Raw genomic sequence first — 17,212 nt, forward strand, 5'->3', positions numbered from 1 at the left:
ACCATAGAAGCACCGAGGTTCCCGAGCAAAGGCAGATAACTGAAATGATATCAAATTGATAACACACTAAGTTATCCTTATTATCATTTTGATATTTAGTTATCAATGATGTGATTAACTGATAACTGATTAATAACACATTTAATTATCAGTACAAATTTGCCTTTTCTTTAAAATTTCGCGTCGTTCAGATATCGTGCTAAGCATTCTATTCTTTCAAATTGATGGGGTACTGTTTAGTGGGTTCTTCGACAGCTCGTTTACAGCACACCAACATCGAACCGCGGAACGAAAACCATTTTTGCTTAGCTGGAATCTGCTCAGCGACGGAATTCCTTCTTCTCGTCGTCGCTGGTCTTCGGAAAACGGGCAATTCACAAGTTCACGGATACATTACATATAAACTTTCAGTCCACTTCAATAAAACACTCAACTTAAACGAAAGACTAATCACTTTAATTGATAAGAAAATTATTTTGAGCTTTTTAGTGGAATGTTTTCACCTGTCATAAGACGAGTTTAAACAATCCCATTGAATTCCACCACTTAATTGTATCCTGACAGATACGTATTTCGACCTCAACAGTAAGGCCGTCTTCAGTGTCTTGTACTTGACTCGACTTTAATTGGCTAACATGTATTTACTTTAACAAATTTTGTTCTTAAAACTACGTGAATTTTGGAGGTATCGCGCGCGGTTTCCAGACCAACCGTTCTTGGCTGCAGGCCAATTGCAACTAACTCGTTGATCATCAGAGTGGTGGTCAGTCGAAGTATACCATCGGGTCGTGCGATGTTCTCCACAGCGATCGCCTAGTAGAGCGTTAGAGAGGAGATCTCCCTCATATCTCCAGTGATGACCATCGATGACCGTTGACTACTACGATGATTGGCGATCTCTCGTTTCATCCTCCATATTCGCCACGATGGTGCGACGGTCGAACACTCTTCTGGACAGTGAAACAAGGAGCAACGAGAGCGATGGTCGTCCAGGGATGTAGTCTGGGGGATCAAGCTCATCACTGAACATCCTCACCCACACAGAAATAGCAGCATTTCTGAAAATAAAAGAATGATCCTCTTCGACAAGGATGGGAAGGAAGGTTTGCGGGGTAACTATTGTTCGCTTGTTGTTGTTTGCTCTTCAAGATCGTTGAGTGGCAGCAAACAGATTTTCTCGACCGGACGTTTGATTGTTTTGGTAGCAGTTTTGAGTGTAACTACACGTACCACTCCATCATTGCCGGGGTGAACGTCAATAATTCTCGCAAGTTTCCAGCGCATTGGAGGCAAATTATCGTCGACAACTACTACCAATTTACCAACTTCAATTTGTACCGGTGAACGCCAGCGTTTGGTACGGCCTTGCAGTTGACACAGGTATTCCCGCCTCCACCGGTTCCAAAATAGTTGTTGTTTTTGTTGAAGCTGTTGATAATGGTTTAGACGTTTTACAGGTACATCGGATAAATCCTCCACCGGTAAGCCTTTCAGTGACGACCCAACTAAGAAATGTGCCGGTGTGAGTGGTTCTAGATCATTCGGATCATCCGACATTGCTGTAATTGGTCGTGAATTCAGGCAGCCTTCTACCTGAACGAGCAACGTATTCATATCCTCAATGGACACGGGTTCGTTCCCTAGAACACGCAGAATATGGTGTTTTGCAGAGCGTACAGCCGCCTCCCATAACCCTCCAAAATGTGGCCCACTTGGAGGGCTGAAAATCCAACGAATATCCTGGTTGACGCATTCCGTGGTAATTTTCTCTTGGTGATTCTTGTCTCGCAGCAAAATAAAGAGCTCTCGCAATTTGTTGCGAGCCCCAACAAAATTGGTCCCATTGTCGGACCAGAGCTCAGTAATAGGACCTCTGCGTGATACGAATCGTGTTAGTGCCTGAATAAACCGTTCCGTTGACAGGTCAGTCACGAGCTCAAGGTGAACTGCCTTGGTGCATAGACACACGAATAGGCAAACGTATGCCTTTACTGCTACTCGCCTTGGTCCTGGCCGTACGTATACAGGTCCAAAGTAATCTATGCCAGTTTTTGAGAAAGGACGGGCTACCGTGACCCGGGCTGCGGGTAAATCTCCCATGAATTGCTGGACAGGATGTGGTTTTGCCCGGAAACATCGTTGGCAATGATGTGTCTCGACACATTCCTTCCTCCTAAAGGCCAAAACCGAACACGAACAGTGCTCAGCAAAAGCTTCCGTCCAGCGTGCAACAAACGCGAATGGTAGTGAAGCAGAACTAAACGAGTGAACTGATGGCGTGCAGGTAGAACTGCTGGGTGTTTGGTGTCTCCAGACCCGTCTGAATGTTTCAACCGTCCCTCGACACGAAGTATTTCATCCTAGTTTAAATATGTGTTGAACCAACGCAATGGTGATTTTAAAGGTATAATTTTCTTTGCAGATAACGCTTTCAACTTATCAGCAAAAGTTTCCTTTTGAACTCAGCGAATTAAGATGTTTTCTTCCTCCTTTAGTTCAGCAGTGGTGAGGTAACCAGAAGTACGATCTTCACGACGAGTGCAAAGCGTCCTCGTCAGTCCCAACCAAATGGCGGTCAAAACCAGGTCCGAGTATGACGAGAATTTATAGAAATAAAGTTCGTTGAATTCCTGTACAGCAGAGACGTATTTTCTATCACCACACGACGACGCTCCGTATTTACCTTCTCGTTGGGTTGAACATTCACTGCATTCGGCCATTTTTCTGGACCCAACTCCAGCCAATTCGGTCCCGTCCACCAGAATCCTTTGTCAACGATGTCCTGCGGTAGAATTGCTCTTGATACAAGATCAGCTGGGTTTTGGATTCCAGGAACATGTTGCCATCGGAACCCTTCAGTAATGGCTTGAATTTTGATACTCTGTTTGCTACAAACACATTCCACGTCGACGGAATCGATCCGAGCCAGCACAGTACGCACGTGGAATCGGACCAAAATATGCATCTGCTGAAATGTTTAGCGCTTCCCGCAAAACCTTGAACAACTGAGTGACTAGAAGCGCTCCACAGAGCTCTAATCTCGGTATCGTCTGTATTTTGATTGGAGCCACTCGTGACTTTGAGCTAAGAAGGCGAACCATTACTTCTCCCTTTGCGTTTTGGCTTCGAATATATACACATCCGCCGTATGCCTTATTGGATGCGTCCGCAAAGCAGTGCAATTCAACGGATGTTGCATTGGAAACAACGACACATCTTGCAAGTCGAACCGAACAGAGAACTGGCAACTGCTCCTCAAATTTTCTCCATCTCTCACCCACCATCGATGATATTTTCTGGTCCCAATCTATCGGTTTTCCGTCGTTGCCTGGGAGCGTCCATAACTGCTGCATAATCACTTTTGCTGTTGTTATTGTAGCACCAAACCACCCATGTGGATCGAAAATTGACGCAATCTTCGATAGAACATTCCGCTTGGTTAATTGTTCTCCAGGATCCGTCTGAGTAACATTTAACTTCAGCATAAACTCGTCTGTTGATGGTAACCAGATCAATCCAAGTGTCTTCACTGAAGGATCTCGATCCAGGTTGATTCCACAAGCGCTTGGAATTGCTAAATTGTCCTCCGAAACATCCTGCAAAACCTCCGCACGGTTGCATGCCCATTTCCTAAGCCGAAATCCACAACTGGACATCATGTTGTCCATCTGGTTTCGCAGTTCAATAGCTGAGTCCACATCGTCCGTTCCGGTAATTACATCGTCCATGTAGACGTCTTCGCAGACAACCTTTGCCGCAAATGGAAACCGTTCCTTCTCGTCAATTGCCAGCTGCTTCAACGTTCGTGTAGCCAAGAATGGAGCCGGTTTGGTTCCGTACGTAACAGTGTTGAGTTCGTACGTTGAAATCTCTGCAGCAGTTGTAGGACGCCAGAGAACACATTGTAATGCCCTGTCCTCCGGGCAGACTCCAATCTGACGAAACATTTTTTCTACGTCCGCTACCAACATAATTTGCTTTACTCGACATCGAAAGATCAGTGATCGCAAATCCTGCTGTATTATTGGTCCACACAGCAGAACATCGTTCAGTGAAACGCCTGATGATGTTTTGCAACTCGCGTCGAACACCACACGTACCTTGGTGGTGGTGCTATCCTCCTTGACCACTGGGTGATGTGGCAAGTAACACCGTTTGACCGAATCCGGATCATCAATCTTGCGCATATGTCCTAGCTGTTCATACTCCTTCATGAACGCGCTGTATTGTGTTCGGAGGTTGGAGTCCCTTGCCAACCTTCGTTCTGTGCCGAGGAATCGTCTAACAGCGATATCCCTTGACTCGCCTAGTCGTGATATACCGTCTTCTATTTTTGGTAGCGTAACCGAATATCGTCCATCTGCCTGACGATGAACCGTTCGTACGAACAGAGCTTCGCATTTTGCTTCCTCCGGCGAGTAACTGCTAGCTGGCATATCAACCTCTTCACAGGACCAAAATCGAGCAACTAAGGCGTCCAGCCCTTCTCGCGCTGACGCGTTGCAACTAATAAGAGGAGATGACTTCATGTTGGAGCAACCACCGCAAACTACCCAACCGAAAACAGATTCGTTCAGGGTTGGTAGATGATTTCCCAGTGAGAACCTCTGACCGCTCCCGAAAAAATCGAAAAAATGTTCTATTCCAAGCACCATATCCACGTCCTTGGACATTGCGAATGTCGGATCTGCCAAAATTACGCCATCTGGAATAGTCCATCCAGTTATGTTTATGGGCGACGATGGTAGGTTGACCGTAACCTTCGGGAGAACTAGGAACCGCATTTTCTTTGAAAATTCAGATATTCTAGAGCAAACCTTTGCCAGAATTTGCTGCTTCACTCTTGACGCTGACTGACCGATACCGGAAATTGAGATATCCACCTTGCTTCTCGCTACCCGAAGTCGCTGACTTAAACGTTCAGAGATAAAGTTACTCTCCGAGCCCGAGTCCAGCAGAGCACGCGCTGGCAACCGATTCCCGCTATCATCCTCCACAACAATAACAGCTGTTGCTAATAACACTTGTGTCGTGAACTGCTGAGCTGCACTAACGACCACTGTTTCAGATGCTTCCTTGGTCTGACTTGAGTTCGAACCTGCTGTAGCTTGATAATCTGTTCGAGAAGCATTGTCTCGTTTGGCTGACACAGAGACTTTCGCATTGTCCTTTCCAGATTTGAAACAGAGTAGAGTATGGTGTCGTTTTTTGCAATTTTTACAGGAAAACTTCGATTGGCAATCCTTAGCTAAATGCCCAGCCTTGAGACAGTTTCTGCACAATGAACTCGTCCGCAACAAAGATTCTCGGTCCGAGACCGTCAACTTTTGAAACACTGAACACAAATGTAGCAAATGAATACCAGAGCATGCTGCACAACGTCCCTCTGATGTTTGCGCCGTATTGGAACTAGTCTTGAGCACTGCTGATCTTGGTTTCTGCTGTTGTTGACTGGCACCCCGTGTTGGCAATGATTCGAGAACGTGAGTGCGTCGCTGAAGAAACTCTAGCATGTCCTTCACAGAATCCTGTTCCTTGTTGGCTGAGTATTCCTCCCAGCCTCGGCGGGTTACTGGATCGAGACGTACCGATATAATGTTTACTAGAAGCAAATCCTTATAATTGGCCGGTTGCACTATTTGGTCCAAAGTCTGCACGACTCTCTCGAAGCCCTCAACGAATCGGCGGCGGATTCCTTCGTCAAAGTTGGCAGTTTGAAAAGATCTGAATCTGGCGTTTCTTTAACTGTTTGCTATTATTGTGTCGCCTTAATAGCAAGTCCCATGCCACCTGGTAGTCTGCCTAGTTTGCCGAAGAGGGTCGATGAGAGTTTTTGGCTCACCCTGCAAACATCCTTTCAAATAATGCAGTATTTCTACCTTCGGGAGATCCTTCCTCCAATGAATCAGAGATGTGAACAAATCTCGAAAACTGAGCCAGTCATCCACATCCCCCGTAAATGTTTGCAGCTTAATTTGCGGTAAACGCACATGGTCGACGAACTCGCCTTGAATTGTCGTATTCTCCGGACGGAGAGATTGGTCCAATGGTTCCTGACGTTGCTTGAGCTTCTCCATTAAAAACGATTTTGCGGCGTAGTAACGATCGCTGAATTCTACCCGTTCTTTTTCGTACGATTCGTCCCCCTCAATGAAATCGTCATGAGATTTGATGTCGATGAGGGTCTCACTAAAAGTCTCATACAAACCATCGAGCATATCCAGCCGAACTTCAATTTCACTGGACAAGGCTTGGTCCTCGAAACCATCAATAAAACGCTGGATGTCCATTAAAGAAGATTGTGCGTCTTTCAGTTGAGTTTTGAGCCGCTTCAGTGACGGTGACTTCTTGTCCGTTGTGGTGGCTTTCGGCATCGTGTCTCGTTGTAGAGTTGTAATAAGAGAAGAAATGCGAGGATGTAGTTTTCTGCGGTGGGGCCTAGCTTCGCTAGACATATACCAGCTTTTACCTGTGGAAACAGGAAGCCGCGCCTTCTAAACCGCACAGCCGTATAGGAACAAAACGCAATTCGTCTCAAAGCAGCTCCAAATTTACACCAGCGTATGAAGGTAGTGAAGAGGGTAGAACGAGTATGTAGTATCGAGAGTGAACGCTTCGGCTAGACATATACCGTGGTATCTTACCTTAAGAAACCAACCGGCGAGCTGGCTAGCACAGCGATCAACCAAAAATCCAAAATCAAATTTACACGGGCTTTCACAACAGCGTCTCAATCAATGCAGATGGAAGTGAGGCGAAGAGGTACAAAAACACAATGGTGTAGTATCAACAGAGAGTTGGCCTCGGCAGGCCATATCCTGTTAAGTTTCCCTGGACAAACTAACAGCGATTTTAAAACAGAAAACCAGCCGAAACGCGTAATGCGTATAGTGAATGTGTGGTAAAAGGTAAAAGAGGATTATAAAGACATTTAATAGGTCTATTATGTGTAATGCTTCGGCAGACATATACTGCCTGTCACTCACCCAAGAAAACATTAATCAATGCGGCCTCTTCCTCGTCCTTTCTCTTCTTGCGATGGTGGATAACGAATGCTTCAAGTCTATCACGCGTCCGTTATGCTACAGTCCGTAGCGATGCAAATTTAAGTCCAATATCGAATGAGTAAGCTTCCGAAACCCCGCAGTGCCGTTAATGGTCCAAAACGGTACTTGTATGCTCTCACCGAATCACACCTATCACCGCCTATTGATGGTCCTATCGGTAGCTTCGATGAACCGATGTCCTGATCAGTTCTGCGGGTTACCAGTGAACTGGTGCCTCTGGCCAATCCGTGCCTAACCAGAATAGTGTGGTCCAATAGGGAAAACCTCGTCGTTTGAACTCGTCGTGGGTAACCAAAGAAAAACGAAATGGTGGTGTTAGTGGATTGTAATCCACGCCTCGGCAGGACATATACTGCACTTTATTATTTACCTGGGAAAATGTGTCCCTCGCTGGTCAGTATATGCTGCAGGGTTCCCTTCCAACTCGCAGTCCTAGATCCGAGATCCCTTATCTCGTCGATCCTTACACGCGGCCAATCCAATCGCCAACCAATTTGGCGCACTGCAGCAACAAAGGTCCAATTGTGCTGTTGTTCGCGAGGATAATTAACCGTGAGCTTAATTGTTCCACCTGAGCAATGGCGCGAATTGCTTTGATAATCTCTGAATATTGTTCCGTCAACACGATGGCGACACCTTGGCGCCAAGTCCTATGGTCTTCAGTCCGAATCACCGAAATCCTTGGTCCACGGATCCGGCTCGAAAGGACCAAAATGATGGGGTACTGTTTAGTGGGTTCTTCGACAGCTCGTTTACAGCACACCAACATCGAACCGCGGAACGAAAACTACTTTTCCTAGCTGGAATCTGCTCAGCGACGGAATTCCTTCTTCTCGTCGTCGCTCGTCTTAGGAAATCGGGAAATTCACAAGTTCACGGAGACATTACATACAAACTTTCAGTCCACTTCAATAAAACACTCAACATAAACGAAAGACTAATCACTTTAATTGGCTAACATGTATTTACTTTAACAAATTTTGTTCTTAAAACTACGTGAATTTTGGAGGTATCGCGCGCGGTTTCCAGACCAACCGTTCTTGGCTGCAGGCCAATTGCAACTAACTCGTTGATCATCAGAGTGGTGGTCAGTCGAAGTATACCATCGGGTCGTGCGATGTTCTCCACAGCGATCGCCTAGTAGAGCGTTAGAGAGGAGATCTCCCTCATATCTCCAGTGATGACCATCGATGACCGTTGACTACTACGATGATTGGCGATCTCTCGTTTCATCCTCCATATTCGCCACGATGGTGCGACGGTCGAACACTCTTCTGGACAGTGAAACAAGGAGCAACGAGAGCGATGGTCGTCCAGGGATGTAGTCTGGGGGATCAAGCTCATCACTGAACACAAATAAACTAAATTATGGAAACATCTTCTCTAGGCATGGTGAATGTTCATTCCCATATGTTCAACACGTGGTAAAATTCTACCAAATAAAAACTGCGATTCTTTCTTTAATCAGATTTACCATACAGATTAGGATTAATATTAATCCAGCTTTCCATTCTCACCATAATGGCGGATGCTATAAAAAGTGTGACAAGAACTGTTTCTAAACACTGAACTGAAATTTTTGTCTGGGCAGACGATAATTTTCCCCGTTACCAACGATATCTATTGATTTGTTCATTTAGCTCTGTCAACTAAGAAATTTACGCGAGAGTTCAAGTTTTCTTATTTGTTTTATACTATGCTTATCAACTTTACTTTTATTTCAGGTGTCGTTTAATAATGAAATATGTATATATCTGAGAACCATACGTTGTTATTGAGTTAGTACTCAACATATGGCCTTGCAACTCCCGGAACATATGATCCAAGTACATGTGCTCATTCAGGATTGAGGAATACTCTTGAGTAACCACCTACTTTGCAGGACAACGTCTAGATATATAAAAATGCGTTTGCATTTGCTTTGAGGCAATATAATTCGTCTTATGATCTGCAATGTTCATATACATGGAGAATCGCAAAATTCAACTGGGAATGTCAAATAATCAAGAAATTGCAACGATCTGGTGTGATTTGGAGAAAACAATCATGCTCGCACTGAAGTCGATTTAGAGTGCGGCGCTGCAATACGCTCAATTATTGCAACTATTGTATGTTTAGACCAAGATTTGAATGCAAAATACAAAAACGGGCAAAACGATCTGCAGTCAAACCTCCATGAGTCGATAATTAAGGGAAGGTCTTCTCATGGAAATATCGAGATGTGGAATAGAAAATCATTAGGAAGGTGTACCATCACAGGCCCTCCTTAGCCGTGCGGTAAGAGGCGCGGCTACAAAGCAAGACCATGCTGAGGGTGGCTGGGTTCGATTCCCGGTGCCGGTCTAGGCAATTTTCGGATTGGAAATTGTCTCGACTTCCCTGGGCATAAATGTATCATCGTGTTAGCCTCATGATATACGAATGCAAAAATGGTAACCTGGCTTAGAAACCTCGCAGTTAATAACTGTGGAAGTGCTTAATGAACACTAAGCTGCGAGGCGGCTCTGTCCCAGTGTGGGGATGTAATGCCAATAAGAAGAAGAAGAAAAAGAATCATCACAGTAACCCAAAAAACAATTTTTATTATGGAAACATTTGATTCCATGAGTTGATATCAAGTCATAGAACATCAACTCCTGGAGGTTCGGCGGTATGATTAAGAAAAGTCGAGTCAAGTACGAGACACTGAAGACGACCTTACTGTTGAGGTCGAAATACGTATCTGTCAAGGTACAATCAAGTGGTGGAATTCAATGGGATGGTTCAAACTCATCTTATGACAAGGGAGATAAAAATGAGTTGAGGTTTCTGTTGTCTAGATTTGTTTAGCGAAAGGATTCTCCAAATAGCAACATTTTTCATGGATTAATTCTTTTTGGGATCAGTTTATATATGCATATGAAAACATGGAACGTTTCACTTCAAAATACAAGGTTGTGGTTTTGTTTTAATAAATCCTAGCACTGAAATCGATTTACAGTGTGGCGCTGCTAGCAACCTAATGGTAGACAATTAGTGAGAAAAAATAAACTGAGCAAGGTCGAGAACTATTGCCTAGTATTTATATATTTATTTAATTAGTCACAACTAAAAAAAAGTATTCAATAAAAGGACGATGAACTGTATTTATCCTAAATGAATGCCGATTCGCTATTTGTCGGTGAACTATAGTCTGTTATCATTTTTGTTATGTTAATTGGTAATTCAACCAAAATGATAACATTTCTAGTCATCAATATAACTGGATAATTAAGTTTGTTTTTAATAAGTTATTCTGATTTGCTCTCTGTCCAGCCGACTGATATTTACATAAAATGGTCATGGCATCATTATTTGATTATAAATAGTCTTCAGTAAATACAAGATTGTAGAAAGCGTAGTGCTCTTCTCTTCTGCTTCTCAAGGAAGCGTAATTGGGTGAGTGCCTAGAGACGACGCCGTACAATCACACGATTCGAGTTCGAATCTCAGTGAATACCAACATTTTTGTCAATGCGTAACGAAGTCGGCAAAGAAGATTTAACTATTTTGGTCGATAAAACAGTGATGACTGATAACTAAATGATAACTAAATTAGTTATTTGAGTATATAACATGTATAATAGAATGTGTTATCAACTTGGTATCAGTGATAACTTAATTTATTTTCATTTAGTTATTTCAGGAACAAAATTCTGGTATCATTTTTGTTATGTTGGCTGTTAATTCCAGGGGGGTAATATACGGTGCATCGCGCCTCCTCTGCATGTAGTATGAAGCAAATGTAAATAAACAATCCCACAATTTTTTCGTTAGTCAGCAGTAGTGTAGGTTAACCAATATCCTACAAGATTCCAGTTAAAAAAATGTTACACTTGCCAAGCGGGGTGGCCCAGGGTGGCCCGCCTTTCCCAAGCGGCGAGGCCCGGATAATACATGTTAGGTAGGCTTGATTTGTTCGTGGATGACAGGCTTACTCCCCCCTGGTTAATTCAGCCAAAATGATAACAAGTTCGGTTATCAAAATGTCCGATAACCGGATAATAAAATTTGTTATCAATTAGTTATTCATTTTTGCTCGGGTTGTGTGCTTCGATAAGCTTGCGCGCGATGGCGTTGGCTTTCTCTGGAGGGGAAACAAGGATTTCTCCAGTGTCTCCCTTCAAGGGTGGGGTGGCCTGGGGCTTCTTTTTCAGTACTTTAGCTTCTTTCCAGAATGGCTTCGAGTAGTCTTTTATTTGCTTGATGTCGATGGAGAATTGTTTGTTACGAATATCAGTCATCCGATCCCCGATCAACTTGTTGAGGTGCGATAATTCTTGCTTCTTCAGTGGGCAACCAGTTCTCTGGAACTGTCTCCCAAAGGTATTCCTTTGTTGAATGATTTGCTGGATGGGCGTGTCAAACACTGCTAATTTTCGTTTCACCAGTACCCACCGAATACATGCAATTTCTGGGGAATGCAGGGCTTCTTCGAAATCATTCAGGTGTTGGTCGATGGCTTCGACGGAAGGCGAGTGGGTTTTCCGGAAGACTAGTCGACTGAAAGCAACCCAGTTGACTAGATGATAATCCCGCCTCATCCTTGGGACTGCTGGACTGCCGTAATCTGAGAAAGTGACGTAAGCGCCAAATTACAACATGCATGTTTTCCATTTTTCTGTTAAAGAGCTCGATGAGTACTACTCGTTAACACCATTTTTGGAAAATGGCGTATACGTCACTTTTTCAGATTACGGCAGTGGAGTAGGGGAGCAATCGAACTCGCAGACCACCGGGTAGTGGTCAGAGCTCAATTCCTGAAGAGTTGTTGGTTTCGAAAAAGCCATATCCGATAGAAAAATGTCGAAAGTCGAGGTTTTTCCGGTCGGAGAGAATCTTCACACCGATTGCTTCGACGAGTTTTGTTTTAGGATGCGGCAGGATCTCGTAGCGGATGCCGTGTCTGATTAGAATAGCCACACCTCCACCGTTTGAATTGGGACGGTCGAGGCGGACTACAGTATGATTGGCGAGTGAGAAATTCATTCTCGGGCTGAGCCGGGTCTCAGTAATTACTCCTAAGTCACTAGTTTGTTGGGCTAGGAAAAGAGCCAACTCAAGCTTTTTCGCTCTTATAGAGCGAGCGTTCCAATTGGCGATGCGAATTTTGCGGGGCTCAATTGACCCCATATTGGCACACCATATTTCCTAGGACCTTCACTTAGTCCGATCGGGTCTTGCAGTCTTTTAGCCTGCTGCAAAATTCTGTGAAAATACTTCACAACTCTGCTGAACTGTACAACGCCTCGTTACTTCCCGCTGGTTGCCAGGTATTTTGGCAGGAGCCTGGGTTTTCGGCAATGCAGGGACATTTTTTGCGCTCAGAGCAGGAACAGTTTGAGCCTTTGTCGCATGACGACCGGGTTGATAGGTAGTTGCTTATTTCCGAAGCCATAGGTACTCGGCGCGCTTTTGGCAAATACGATCTGTAGCCGGATGTGGGCCGCCGCAATTAGCACACCGCTTGGCTGACGCTTCTTTCTAGGGACCGGCCTCAGTGACGTGGGGGCCTGCCACAGTTGTTGCATCTCCCTTTTAGGTGGCAATTTATTTTGCCGTGGCCGTGGTACAGGCAGTTGGTACACTGCGTAACATCTGTACGCTTGTTTCGATAGACCACCCAGCGAACGAGGATTTGACCGATGGGTTTGACGTCTCGCTTCTTGAGGTTTGTGAGGCCTTTGGGGAAATGGATCAGGTAGTAAGGCTCCTCTTGAGCAGCACCTTGGCTGCACCTCCTTTCAAGAGGCCCGGAAGCCTCCTTTCAAGAGGCCCGGAAGCCTCCTTTCAAGAGGCCCGGAAGCCTCCTTTCAAGAGGCCCGGAAGCCTCCTTTCAAGAGGCCCGGAAGCCTCCTTTCAAGAGGCCCGGAAGCCTCCTTTCAAGAGGCCCGGAAGCCTCCTTTCAAGAGGCCCGGAAACCTCCTTTCAAGAAGCCCGGATGCCTCCTTTCAAGAGGCCCGGAAGCCTCCTTTCAAGAGGCCCGGAAGCCTCCTTTCAAGAGGCCCGGAAGCCTCGTTGAAGAGGCCCGAAAGCCTCGTTGAAGAGGCCCGGAAGCCTGCTTTCAAGAGGCCCGGAAGCCTCCTTTCAAGAGGCCCGGAAGCCTCGTTGAAGAGGCCCGAAAGCCTCGTTGAAGAGGCCCGGAAGCCTCCTTTCAAGAGGACCGGAAGCCTCCTTTCAAGAGGCCCGGAAGCCTCCTTTCAAGAGGCCCGGAAGCCTCGTTGAAGAGGCCCGAAAGCCTCGTTGAAGAGGCCCGGAAGCCTCCTTTCAAGAGGCCCGGAAGCGTCCTTTCAAGAGGCCCGGAAGCCTCCTTTCAAGAGGCCCGGAAGCCTCCTTTCAAGAGGCCCGGAAGCCTCCTTTCAAGAGGCCCGGAAGCCTCCTTTCAAGAGGCCCGGAAGCCTCCTTTCAAGAGGCCCGGAAGCCTCCTTTCAAGAGGCCAGGAAGCCTCCTTTCAAGAGGCCCAGGAAGCCTCCTTTCAAGAGGCCCGGAAGCCTCCTTTCAAGAGGCCCCAGCCTCCTTTCAAGAGGCCCAGGAAGCCTCCTTTCAAGAGGCCAGAAACCTCCTTTCAAGAAGCCCGGATGCCTCCTCTCATGAGGCCCGGGGGCCTCCTTCAAGAGGCCCGGAAGCCTCCTTTCAAGAGGCCGGAAGCCTCCTTTTCAAGAGGCCCGGAAGCCTCCTTTCAAGAGGCCCAGAAGCCTCCTTTCAAGAGGCCAGAAGCCTCCTTTCAAGAGGCCCAGAAGCCTCCTTTCAAGAGGCCCAGGCCTCCTTTCAAGAGGCCCAGGCCTCCTTTCAAGAGGCCCAGAAGCCTCCTTTCAAGAGGCCCGGAAGCCTCCTTTCAAGAGGCCCTGGAAGCCTCCTTTCAAGAGGCCGGAAGCCTCCTTTCAAGAGGCCCAGAAGCCTCCTTTCAAGAGGCCAGCCCTCCTTTCAAGAGGCCAGGAAGCCTCCTTTCAAGAGGCCCGAAGCCTCCTTTCAAGAGGCCCAGAAGCCTCCTTTCAAGAGGCCCTGGAAGCCTCCTTTCAAGAGGCCAGGCCTCCTTTCAAGAGGCCCAGGCCTCCTTTCAAGAGGCCAGAAGCCTCCTTTCAAGAGGCCAGAAGCCTCCTTTCAAGAGGCCAGGCCTCCTTTCAAGAGGCCAGGCCTCCTTTCAAGAGGCCCAGGCCTCCTTTCAGAGGCCCGGAAGCCTCCTTTCAAGAGGCCCAGGCCTCCTTTCAAGAGGCCAGGCCTCCTTTCAAGAGGCCCTGAAGCCTCCTTTCAAGAGGCCCGGAAGCCTCCTTTCAAGAGGCCCTGGAAGCCTCCTTTCAAGAGGCCCGAAGCCTCCTTTCAAGAGGCCCAGAAGCCTCCTTTCAAGAGGCCCAGGAAGCCTCCTTTCAAGAGGCCCAGAAGCCTCCTTTCAAGAGGCCCAGAAGCCTCCTTTCAAGAGGCCCGGAAGCCTCCTTTCAAGAGGCCCGGAAGCCTCCTTTCAAGAGGCCCGAAGCTCCTTTCAAGAGGCCCGGAAGCCTCCTTTCAAGAGGCCCAGGCCTCCTTTCAAGAGGCCCGGAAGCCTCCTTTCAAGAGGCCCGGAAGCCTCCTTTCAAGAGGCCCGGAAGCCTCCTTTCAAGAGGCCCAGAAGCCTCCTTTCAAGAGGCCAGAAGCCTCCTTTCAAGAGGCCCGGAAGCCTCCTTTCAAGAGGCCCAGGAAGCCTCCTTTCAAGAGGCCCAGAAGCCTCCTTTCAAGAGGCCCGGAAGCCTCCTTTCAAGAGGCCCCGAAGCCCTCCTTTCAAGAGGCCCGAAGCCTCCTTTCAAGAGGCCAGGAAGCCTCCTTTCAAGAGGCCCGAAGCCTCCTTTCAAGAGGCCCAGGCCTCCTTTCAAAAGGCTGAAGCCTCCCTTTCAAGAGGCCCGGAAGCCTCCTTTCAAGAGGCCCCAGCCTCCTTTCAAGAGGCCCAGGCCTCCTTTCAGAGGCCTGAAGCCTCCTTCAAGAGGCCCGGAAGCCTCCTTTCAAGAGGCCCAGGCCTCCTTTCAAGAGGCCCGGAAGCCTCCTTTCAAGAGGCCCGAAAGCCTCCTTTCAAGAGGCCGGAAGCCTCCTTTCAAGAGGCCTGAAGCCTCCTTTCAAGAGGCCTGGAAGCCTCCTTTCAGAGGCCAGAAGCCTCCTTTCAAGAGGCCCAAGCCTCCTTTCAAGAGGCCCTGAAGCCTCCTTTCAAGAGGCCCGGAAGCCTCCTTTCAAGAGGCCTGAAGCCTCCTTCAAGAGGCCCGGAAGCCTCCTTTCAAGAGGCCAGGCCTCCTTTCAAGAGGGCCAGAGCCTCCTTTCAAGAGGCCCGGAAGCCTCCTTTCAAGAGGCCCGGAAGCCTCCCTTTCAAGAGGCCTGAAGCCTCCTTTCAAGAGGCCAGAAGCCTCCTTTCAAGAGGCCTGAAGCCTCCTTTCAAGAGGCCCGAAGCCTCCTTTCAAGAGGCCCGAAGCCTCCTTTCAAGAGGCCCGGAAGCCTCCTTTCAAGAGGCCCGGAAGCCTCCTTTCAGAGGCCCGGAAGCCTCCTTTCAAGAGGCCGGAAGCCTCCTTTCAAGAGGCCTGGAAGCCTCCTTTCAAGAGGCCGAAGCCTCCTTTCAAGAGGCCCGGAAGCGAAGCCTCCTTTCAAGAGGCCCGGAAGCGAAGCCTCCTTTCAAGAGGCCCGGAAGCCTCCTTTCAAGAGGCCCGGAAGCCCCTTTCAAGAGGCCCAGAAGCCTCCTTTCAAGAGGCCTGAAGCCTCCTTTCAAGAGGCCAGAAGCCTCCTTTCAAGAGGCCCGGAAGCCTCCTTTCAAGAGGCCCGAAGCCCTCCTTTCAAGAGGCCCAGGCCTCCTTTCAAGAGGCCAGAAGCCTCCTTTCAAGAGGCCCGAAAGCCTCGTTGAAGAGGCCCTGGAAGCCTCCTTTCAAGAGGCCCGAAGCCTCCTTTCAAGAGGCCCGGAAGCCTCCTTTCAAGAGGCCCGGAAGCCTCCTTTCAAGAGGCCCGGAAGCCTCCTTCAAGAGGCCAGAAGCCTCCTTTCAAGAGGCCAGAAGCCTCCTTTCAAGAGGCCCGAAAGCCTCGTTGAAGAGGCCAGAAGCCTCCTTTCAAGAGGCCTGGAAGCCTCCTTTCAAGAGGCAGGCCTCCTTTCAAGTAGGGCCCGGAAGCCTCCTTTCAAGAGGCCCTGAAGCCTCCTTTCAAGAGGCCCAGAAGCCTCCTTTCAAGAGGCCCGGAAGCCTCCTTTCAAGAGGCCGGAAGCCTCCTTTCAAGAGGCCCGGAAGCCTCCTTTCAAGAGGCCAGGAAGCCTCCTTTCAAGAGGCCAGAAGCCTCCTTTCAAGAGGCCCGGAAGCCTCCTTTCAAGAGGGCAGAAGCCTCCTTTCCAAGAGGCCCGGAAGCCTCCTTTCAAGAGGGCCCAGGCCTCCTTTCAAGAGGCCCGGAAGCCTCCTTTCAAGAGGCCAGAGCCTCCTTTCAAGAGGCCAGAAGCCTCCTTTCAAGAGGCCAGAAGCCTCCTTTCAAGAGGCCTGAAGCCTCCTTTCAAGAGGCCCGGCCAAGCCTCCTTTCAAGAGGCCCGAAGCCTCCTTTCAAGAGGCCCGGAAGCCTCCTTTCAAGAGGCCAGAGCCTCCTTTCAAGAGGCCCAGAAGCCTCCTTTCAAGAGGCCCGGAAGCCTCCTTTCAAGAGGCCAGAGCCTCCTTTCAAGAGGCCCAGAAGCCTCCTTTCAAGAGGCCAGGAAGCCTCCTTTCAAGAGGCCCAGGCCTCCTTTCAAGAGGCCCGGAAGCCTCCTTTCAAGAGGCCCGGAAGCCTCCTTTCAAGAGGCCCGAAGCCTCCTTTCAAGAGGCCTGGAAGCCTCCTTTCAAGAGGCAGGCCCGAAGCCTCCTTTCAAGAGGCCAGGAAGCCTCCTTTCAAGAGGCCCAGGCCTCCTTTCAAGAGGCCAGAAGCCTCCTTTCAAGAGGCCAGAAGCCTCCTTTCAAGAGGCCAGAAGCCTCCTTTGAAGAGGCCTGAAGCCTCCTTTCAAGAGGCCTGAAGCCTCCTTTCAAGAGGACCCAAGCCTCCTTTCAAGAGGCCCAGGCCTCGGAAGCCTCCTTTCAAGAGGCCGAGAAGCCTCCTTTCAAGAGGCCCTGGAAGCCTCCTTTCAAAGAGGCCTGAAGCCTCCTTTCAAGAGGCCCGGAAGCCTCCTTTCAAGAGGC

The 17,212-nt window shown here is 48.2% G+C and overlaps 1 protein-coding gene across 1 annotated transcript; it reads right to left on the minus strand.

Annotated features, from left to right (window-relative positions):
- Positions 1 to 2,888: 2,888 nt before the first annotated feature.
- Positions 2,889 to 6,374, minus strand: LOC134206852 (uncharacterized). The gene is made up of 2 exons (XM_062682585.1): positions 5,843 to 6,374; positions 2,889 to 5,572 (listed from the first exon to the last, which is right to left on the minus strand). The coding sequence occupies exons 1-2, from the start codon at positions 6,372 to 6,374 to the stop codon at positions 2,889 to 2,891; spliced, it is 3,216 nt and encodes a 1,071-aa protein (XP_062538569.1).
- Between the last annotated feature and the right edge of the window lie 10,838 nt (positions 6,375 to 17,212).

The sequence above is a fragment of the Armigeres subalbatus genome, chromosome 1, assembly GCF_024139115.2.
Source record: "Armigeres subalbatus isolate Guangzhou_Male chromosome 1, GZ_Asu_2, whole genome shotgun sequence".
NCBI lineage: Eukaryota > Metazoa > Arthropoda > Insecta > Diptera > Culicidae > Armigeres > Armigeres subalbatus.

What these genes read in the sequence shown, in the direction of transcription:
- LOC134206852 (XM_062682585.1), bottom strand. Translation starts at nt 6,374, where the DNA reads ATGCCGAAAGCCACCACAACGGACAAGAAGTCACCGTCACTGAAGCGG. An exon ending in TTTGAAAGGATGTTTGCAGG is followed by an intron (nt 5,573 to 5,842) that starts GTGAGCCAAAAA and finishes GTCTCGATCCAG; the next exon opens with TAACCCGCCGAGGCTGGGAG.